Source organism: Palaemon carinicauda, chromosome 44 (genome assembly GCF_036898095.1).
Source record: "Palaemon carinicauda isolate YSFRI2023 chromosome 44, ASM3689809v2, whole genome shotgun sequence".
NCBI lineage: Eukaryota > Metazoa > Arthropoda > Malacostraca > Decapoda > Palaemonidae > Palaemon > Palaemon carinicauda.
The window spans coordinates 37,953,427-37,963,426 of record NC_090768.1 but is presented as its reverse complement, the minus strand read 5'-3'; the positions used below and the strand labels follow the sequence as shown (position 1 = coordinate 37,963,426).

General features: G+C 39.2%; 1 protein-coding gene across 1 annotated transcript in view; it reads left to right on the top strand.

The window, feature by feature from the left end:
- The window catches only part of LOC137634380 (uncharacterized), a 73,189-nt gene extending 66,490 nt beyond the window's left edge, over positions 1-6,699 (top strand). Inside the window, exons 4-7 of the mRNA XM_068366776.1 lie at positions 3,912-4,112; positions 4,195-4,779; positions 4,975-5,130; positions 5,365-6,699. Of these exons, the coding sequence (XP_068222877.1) occupies positions 3,912-4,112; positions 4,195-4,779; positions 4,975-5,130; positions 5,365-6,699 (2,277 nt within the window). The remainder of the gene's footprint in view (positions 1-3,911; positions 4,113-4,194; positions 4,780-4,974; positions 5,131-5,364) is intronic.
- Positions 6,700-10,000: the final 3,301 nt, after the last annotated feature.

The window sequence follows — 10,000 nt, the reverse complement described above, 5'->3', positions numbered from 1 at the left end:
CAAAATTAATACATAAGCTACGGGGTCAATGTTTTTCACGACACAGACAAAATTAATACATAACCTACGGGGTCAATGTTTTTCACGACAACAGACAAAATTAATACATAAGCTACGGGGTCAATGTTTTTCACGACACAGACAAAATTAATACATAAGCTACGGGGTCAATGTTTTTCACGACAACAGACAAAATTAATACATAAGCTACGGGGTCAATGTTTTTCACGACAACAGACAAAATTAATACATAAGCTACGGGGTCAATGTTTTTCACGACAACAGACAAAATTAATACATAAGCTATCGGGTAAATGTTTTTCGAACATAAAAACATACACATTGTAAAGAACATACAAATCTCATACATTAAAACTCTACATAAAAACATACAAGAGGTCCATACATAAATGTTCACGTAAATAGTAGGAATTGCACGTTTACAGCAAAAATATGATCACTTATCATTATTATTATTATTATTATTATTATTATTATTTGCTAAGCTACAACCCTAGTGGGGAAAAGCAGGATGCTATAAGCCCAGGAACCCCAAAAGGGAAAATAGCCCAGTGAGGAAAGGAAACAAGGAAAAATAAAATATTCTAAGAACAGTAACAATATTGAAATAAATATTTCCTATACAAACTATAACAAAATTTAACAAAACAAGAAGAGAAACTGAACTGAATAGTGTGCCCGAGTGTACCCTCAAGCAAGAGAACTCTAACCGAAGACAATGGAAGACCATGGGGAAGAGCCACACTTTAAAACGAATGCATGCAATAACAATAATAATTAGAAGAGAACTCAGTAGTGCACAGATCTCCGCCACGGCAGTTTATTTCCCAACCTTTTGGTCAACCTTGACCTTTGACCTTAAGATGTATTAATTGGGTTAAATTTTCATACTCTCAAATATGAACCAAGTTTGAAGTCTGTGACAACGATGACCAAACTTATGGGGGATCACGTGAATTGGACATTTTGCTTGACCGTGATCTTTACCTTGACCTTCCAAAATTTAATAATTTCCAAGTTATTACATAACAATTAATCCCTTCAGGTTTTATTACTCTACTATTAAAATTGTGGCCAGGAAGCTTTTTACAAACAAACACAAATCACAAACAAACAAACAAGGGGTAAAACATAACCTCCTTCCAACTTCGTTGGCGGAGGTAAACATCTGCCGATTTTAAGATATAAGAGAATTTTTTTTACATGTGTGCAAAATACTACCAAAGCCTTTCTTAAAGCGAAATAAGATTAAGAATAATTTTCTCAACTTCTAAAAGTATTCGAGAAAATATGTTTTTTTTTTCCTCCGTGTGAGGTAATGACGTAACATCAATTAAGGCAGAAACCGATGCAGTCCGATATCATTCAAGTCTTTGTTTGGAGCTTCTCTATTCACAGAAATTCTCAGACAATTCCCATTCTAAGAAGCGAAGTTTCCTATTTTTTCCTCCTTAACAAAGAGGAATAAAGAATCCACCTTGTTTCGAATTCTGTTGCTCACGTTGACTGACATTTGGAAAGTTGTTACTCAAGGCTTAAGTTTTTCTTAATACAACGAAGAAAATTAACAGATTCTTATGCTAAACTCACCCGGTCAATTTCAAATCATATCAGGCTTGGTAATTTATGATAATTACACATTTAATAATTACTCAAGCCTTATTTTAGCATTACTATCACTTTCATTGAAAGGGTTGTTCGCAAGGTAACTAATATTAATAGCAATAAACCCTTGGATCTACAAAATATGACATAAGAAAATTAGGAAAACTGCATCCAAACGAAGATGAAGACAACTGTATATGAAAAAAGAAAGAAAGGAAAAATCTGATGAAAATTAAGCAACCCAATTAAACTGTGAAATTAAATTGAAAAGAAAGACTAAGGCAATACAGTAATAAGAAAATAAGGAAAACTGCATCCAAACGAAGATGAAGACCAATGTAAATGAAAAAAAAGAAAGAAAAAATCTGATGAAAATTAAGCAACCTAATCAAACTGTGAAATTAAATTCAAAAGAAAAACTAAGGCAATACAGTAATTTGAAATGGTCCACCTAATGGACAATGGGACAACACCCCTGTTAAAAGAAGGACCCAGAAATGAAAATGACCCTTACTAACAGATATTCGCACAGAAGTAATTGCTGTTTCAAATGGGGCATTACTGATCAAGTAGGAAGGGCCGGGGGGGGGGGGGGGGGGAATTGGGACCTTAACCCTCACCCTAAAGGACTTCCTCCGTTTTCCTTTCAATACAATAGATCTCCCTGGTTCGCTGTTTCCACATACATCGATCTTAGGCATATATATATATATTTATATATATATATATATATATATATATATATGTGTGTGTGTATGTATATATATATAAATATATTATATATACATATATATATACTGTATATATATAAATATTTATATATATATATATATATATATATATATATACACATATATATATGTATATATATTATATATATACATATATGTATATAAATATATATATTATATATATGAATATATATATATATATATATATATACATATATATATACATATTTATATATATACATATATATATATATATATTAATTTATATATAAATATATGTGTATGGGTATTAAACATTAAATATATATATATATATATATATATATATATATATATATATAAACATATATAGATATATACAGTATATATATATATATATATATATATATATATATATATATATATACATATATACACACACAGTGAAGTCCATGTAAAATATATGAACATATAGCTAGATAGGTAGATAGATAGATATTTACAAATTTACATGTATAATCAAATCTAATAATACATTTCTAAACGCATGAAAGTCAATTCTTTTCTTATGTAAGAAATCATAAGCTTTTTTAATATCAGCAAATCTATTTTTATATCGCCGAAAATCGAAGATAATTGACCAGAGGAATTTCTATCCTCGTTCACGAGACGAAAAGGTAAAAAAGAAAAATACCTCACTCCACACTTGAATAACTACACTGAGATTATGTAAAAGACATTTGGCGTTGTTTACTCTCAATTCTCCATTGATTGTTGTTTTTTTATTTATTTTTTTTTTTGCTGTGTTGAACCTTGAATTGCAAGATAGTGAGGGTATTTTGCGTGCTCACGTTCAACAATAATAATAAAAACAACAGAAACAATAATAATAATAATAATAATAATAATAATAAGAAGAAGAAGAAGAAGAAGAAGAAGAAGAAGAAGAAATAATAATAATAATAATAATAATAATAATAATAATAATAATAATAAGAAGAAGAAGAAGAAGAAGAAGAAAAAGAAAGGAACATGATGATAATAATAATAATAATAATAATAATAATAATAATAATAACAGCAGAAATTACCCAAACTAACATAAATGCAAATAATGTTTGATTGTTTGTGAAACTTTTTTTACCACACATGCACAAACATACGTGGCACAAACACCATCATCAGGCATAAAAGCAAAGTCAGTCAGTGACTCCATCGCTCCTAAAATATCCAAAATCAATGGCAAAATGAAAGATGGGGGGGGGGGCACAGGTGCGCCCACAAACGCATAAACACTACTACTTCCGGATGGCCGGACACAACAAACAGGGCGCACATGAAAAGAAGGTCTGAGTCGAGCAAGGTTTTTTATCTGGCTCTTTGTCCCGTTGGTCTGTATTTACTAATTAATGAGAGAGAGAGAGAGAGAGAGAGAGAGAGAGAGAGAGAGAGAGAGAGAGAGAGAGAGAGAGAGAGAGAGAGCTTTCACGTAATCAGGACAATGGCCTAACGAAGGGGAAGTGGAGGCTGAGGATCTCCCTTACGATATCTCTATTTGTGTCTGTGTGATATCAGAACTACTGTAGAGGTGCAGTTGGACACAGAGTTACTGGAACTACTGTAGAGGTGCAGTTGGACACAGGAGTTCCTGGAACTACTGTACATGTGCAGTTGGACACAGGAGTTCCTGGATCTACTGTAGAGGTGCAGCTGGACACAGGAGTTCCTGGATCTACTGTAGAGGTGCAGTTGGACACAGGAGTTCCTGGATCTACTGTAGAGGTGCAGTTGGACACAGGAGTTCCTGGATCTACTGTAGAGGTGCAGTTGGACACAGGAGTTCCTGGAACTACTGTAGAGGTGCAGTTGGACAGGAATTCCTGGAGCTGCTGTAGAGGTACAGTTGGACACAGGAATTCCTGGAGCTGCTGTAGAGGTACAGTTGAACACAGGAGTTCCTGGAACTACTGTAGAGGTGCAGAGGGACACAGGAGTTCCTGGAACTACTGTAGAGGTACAGTTGGAAACAGGAGTTCCTGAAACTACTGTACAGGTGCAGTTGGACACATTACTTCCTGGAACTACTGTAGAGGTGCAGTTGGACACAGGAGTTCCTGGGTCTACTGTAGAGGTGCAGTTGGATACAGGAGTTCCTGGATCTACTGTAGAGGTACAGTTGTACACAGGAGTTCCTGGAACTACTGTACATGTGCAGTTGGACACAGGAGTTCCTGGAACTACTGTAGAGGTACAGTTGGAAACAGGAGTTCCTGAAACTACTGTACAGGTGCAGTTGGACACAGGAGTTCCTGGAACTACTGTAGAGGTACAGTTGGAAACAGGAGTTCCTGAAACTACTGTAGAGGTACAGTTGGAAACAGGAGTTCCTGAAACTACTGTAGAGGTACAGTTGGAAACAGGAGTTCCTGGAACTACTGTAGAGGTGCAGTTGGACACAGGAGTTCCTGGAACTACTGTAGAGGTGCAGTTGGACACAGGAGTTCCTGGAACTACTGTAGAGGTACAGTTGGAAACAGGAGTTCCTGGAACTACTGTAGAGGTGCAGTTGGACACAGGAGTTCCTGGAACTACTGTAGAGGTACAGTTGGAAACAGGAGTTCCTGAAACTACTGTACAGGTGCAGTTGGACACATTACTTCCTGGAACTACTGTAGAGGTGCAGTTGGACACAGGAGTTCCTGAAACTACTGTAGAGGTACAGTTGGAAACAGGAGTTCCTGAAACTACTGTAGAGGTACAGTTGGAAACAGGAGTTCCTGGAACTACTGTAGAGGTACAGTTGGAAACAGGAGTTCCTGGAACTACTGTAGAGGTGCAGTTGGACACAGGAGTTCCTGGAACTACTGTAGAGGTGCAGTTGGACACAGGAGTTCCTGGAACTACTGTAGAGGTACAGTTGGAAACAGGAGTTCCTGGAACTACTGTAGAGGTGCAGTTGGACACAGGAGTTCCTGGAACTACTGTAGAGGTACAGTTGGAAACAGGAGTTCCTGAAACTGCTGTACAGGTGCAGTTGGACACATTACTTCCTGGAACTACTGTAGAGGTACAGTTGGAAACAGGAGTTCCTGAAACTACTGTAGAGGTACAGTTGGACACAGGAGTTCCTGAAACTACTGTACAGGTGCAGTTGGACACATTACTTCCTGGAACTACTGTAGAGGTACAGTTGGAAACAGGAGTTCCTGAAACTACTGTACATGTGCAGTTGGACACAGGAGTTCCTGGAACTACTGTAGAGGTACAGTTGAAAACAGGAGTTCCTGGAACTACTGTACAGGTGCAGTTGGACACAGGAGTTCCTGGAACTACTGTAGAGGTTCAGTTGGCCACAGGAATTCCTGGATCTACTGTAGAGGTACAGTTGGAAACAGGAGTTTATGGAACTACTGTAGAGGTGCAGTTGGACACAGGACTTCCTGGAACTATTGTAGAGGTACAGTTGGACACTGGAGTTCCTGGAACTACTGTAGAGGTGCAGTTGGACACACAGTTGGACACTGGAGTTCCTGGAACTACTGTAGAGGTGCAGTTGGGCACAGGAATTCCTGGATCTACTGTAGAGGTGCAGTTGGACACTGGAATTCCTGGAACTACTGTAGAGGTGCAGTTGGCCACAGGACTTCCTGGAACTACTGTAGAGGTGCAGTTGGCCACAGGAGTTCCTGGAACTACTGTAGAGGTGCAGTTGGCCACAGGAGTTCCTGGAACTACTGTAGAGGTGCAGTTGGCCACAGGAGTTCCTGGAACTACGTCAGAGGTACAGTTGGACACAGGAGTTCCTGGATCTACTGTAGAGGTGCAGTTGGCCACAGGAGTTCCTGGAACTACTAGAGAGGTGCAGTTGGCCACAGGAGTTCCTGGAACTACTGTAGAGGTGCAGTTGGCCACAGGAGTTCCTGGAACTACTGTAGAGGTGCAGTTGGCCACAGGAGTTCCTGGAACTACTGTAGAGGTGCAGTTGGCCACAGGAGTTCCTGGAACTACTGTAGAGGTGCAGTTGGCCACAGGAGTTCCTGGAACTACTGTAGAGGTGCAGTTGGCCACAGGAGTTCCTGGAACTACGTCAGAGGTACAGTTGGAAACAGGAGTTCCTGGATCTACTGTAGAGGTACAGTTGGCCACAGGAGTTCCTGGAACTACTATAGAGGTGCAGTTGGCCACAGGAGTTCCTGGAACTACTGTAGAGGTGCAGTTGGCCACAGGAGTTCCTGGAACTACGTCAGAGGTACAGTTGGAAACAGGAGTTCCTGGATCTAGTGTAAAGGTACAGTTGGCCACAGGAGTTCCTGGAACTACGTCAGAGGTACAGTTGGAAACAGAAGGTCTGGAACTACTGTAGAGGTACAGTTGGACACAGGAGTTTCTAGAACTACGTCAGAGGTACAGTTGGACACAGGACTTCCTGGAACTACTGTAGAGGTACAGTTGGAAACAGAAGGTCTGGAACTACTGTAGAGGTACAGTTGGACACAGGAGTTCCTGGAACTACTGTAGAGGTACAGTTGGAAACAGAAGGTCTGGAACTACTGTAGAGGTACAGTTGGACACAGGAGTTCCTGGAACTACGTCAGAGGTACAGTTGGACACAGGAGTTCCTGGAACTACTGTAGAGGTACAGTTGGACACAGGAGTTCCTGGAACTACTGTAGAGGTATAGTTGGACACAGGAATTTCTAGAACTACGTCAGAGGTACAGTTGGAAACAGAAGATCTGGAACTACTGTAGAGGTACAGTTGGACACAGGAGTTTCTGGAACTACTGTAGAGGTATAGTTGGACACAGGAATTTCTAGAACTACGTCAGAGGTACAGTTGGAAACAGAAGATCTGGAACTACTGTAGAGGTACAGTTGGACACAGGAGTTTCTGGAACTACTGTAGAGGTATAGTTGGACACAGGAATTTCTAGAACTACGTCAGAGGTACAGTTGGAAACAGAAGATCTGGAACTACTGTAGAGGTACAGTTGGACACAGGAGTTTCTAGAACTACGTCAGAGGTACAGTTGGACACAGGAGTTCCTGGAACTACTGTAGATGTAAAGTTGGAAACAGAAGGTCTGGAACTACTGTTGAGGTACAGTTGGACACAGGAGTTCCTGGAACTACTGTAGAAGTACAGTTGGAAACAGAAGGTCTGGAACTACTGTAGAGGTACAGTTGGACACAGGAGTTCCTGGAACTACTGTAGAGGTACAGTTGGAAACAGAAGGTCTGGAACTACTGTAGAGGTACAGTTGGACACAGGAGTTCCTGGAACTACGTCAGAGGTACAGTTGGACACAGGAGTTCCTGGAACTACTGTAGAGGTACAGTTGGACACAGGAGTTTCTGGAACTACTGTAGAGGTATAGTTGGACACAGGAATTTCTAGAACTACGTCAGAGGTACAGTTGGAAACAGAAGATCTGGAACTACTGTAGAGGTACAGTTGGACACAGGAGTTTCTAGAACTACGTCAGAGGTACAGTTGGACACAGGACTTCCTGGAACTACTGTAGATGTAAAGTTGGAAACAGAAGGTCTGGAACTACTGTTGAGGTACAGTTGGACACAGGAGTTCCTGGAACTACTGTAGAAGTACAGTTGGAAACAGAAGGTCTGGAACTACTGTAGAAGTACAGTTGGAAACAGAAGGTCTGGAACTACTGTAGAGGTACAGTTGGACACAGGAGTTCCTGGAACTACGTCAGAGGTACAGTTGGACACAGGAGTTCTTGGAACTACTGTAGAGGTACAGTTGGACACAGGAGTTCCTGGAACTACTGTAGAGGTATAGTTGGACACAGGAGTTTCTAGAACTACGTCAGAGGTACAGTTGGAAACAGAAGGTCTGGAACTACTGTAGAGGTACAGTTGGACACAGGAGTTTCTAGAACTACGTCAGAGGTACAGTTGGACACAGGACTTCCTGGAACTACTGTAGAGGTACAGTTGGAAACAGAAGGTCTGGAACTACTGTAGAGGTACAGTTGGACACAGGAGTTCCTGGAACTACTGTAGAGGTACAGTTGGACACAGGAGTTTCTAGAACTACTGTAGAGGTATAGTTGGACACAGGAGTTTCTAGAACTACGTCAGAGGTACAGTTGGAAACAGAAGGTCTGGAACTACTGTAGAGGTATAGTTGGACACAGGAGTTTCTAGAACTACGTCAGAGGTACAGTTGGACACAGGAGTTCTTGGAACTACTGTAGATGTAAAGTTGGAAACAGAAGGTCTGGAACTACTGTAGAGGTACAGTTGGACACAGGAGTTCCTGGAACTACTGTACAGGTACAGTTGAAAACAAAGAGTTCCTTGAACTACTGTAGAGGTACAGTTGAACACAGTAGTTGCTGGAACAACCATAAAGGTACAGTTGGACAAAAGAGTTTCCGGAATTTCTGTAGAAGTACAGTTGGACGCAGCAGTTCATGGCACACCTCGCTCTGACGAAGTGCACTCTCTCACACCCTTAATGTGAAGAGATTGTCTTTGTGTAGCCTCACCGAGCTCTGAAGCCTCTACCCTTATCTGCTTGGTTACTCGCCGCGCAGAACGGTGTCACAGGATGCACTTCCTCAAAGCGTGGTGTGCCAAGAATTTCTGTGTCCAACTGTACTTAGAATACTTCCAAGGGAAAGTAATGGAAGATTTTCATGCAAACGTATTTCTTCTGTTATGATAACCTTCCAATGTCTGATAAAGAAGCATTGGATTTTTCGCTGACTATTTGTATTTGTATATTTTAGAATTCAAATAAATTATAAATATGATCGTAGCAAACCTCTTGAGAACCAACAATCGTATTTTCTCCTATGTTTGTTGTGTGACAATTTTGCTATGAAATTAATTACTTTGCATTATCTTATTCAAATCATCTCTCTCTCTCTCTCTCTCTCTCTCTCTCTCTCTCTCTCTCTCTCTCTCTCTCTCTCTATAAATATATATATATATATATATATATATATATATATATATATATATATATATATATATATAGTGAATTAGAAGGAACGATCCACGGTCTGTCAACCGGAAATAAACAAACAGATAAACACACAGGCACACACATACACAAAGAGAGAGAGAGAGAGAGAGAGAGAGAGAGAGAGAGAGAGAGAGAGAGAGAGAGAGAGAGAGAGAGAGGTAAGTGGCGCCTATGAATCATTCGTAAGGAATCTAACGTATGACGGGTCTCTTGCAGTAGGTCGAATGCTCCAGTTTAGTTTGTTTCTTCTTAAGTGCTTAATAGCTACGTCAAGGAGTCTCCTTGTGTCTTGCTAATACGGGAATACGGAAATGTCCAGATTTTGGAAAAAAAAATAAATTTATATGAAAAATATATATCATGATCTTATATGAAATATATGAAAAAGATATACCAAGACCTTAAAATATATGGAAAATATAACCCATTATCTTTAAATATATGGAAAATATATACCATGATCTTAAAATATATGGAAAACACATATCATGATCTTTAAATATGTGGAAAATATATACCATTATCTTTAAATAAATGGAAAATATATACCATGATCTTGAAATATATGGAAAATACATACCATGATCTTTAAATATATGGAAAATATATACCATGATCTTAAACTAGATGGAAATATATACCAATATCTTAAAATATATGGAAAATAT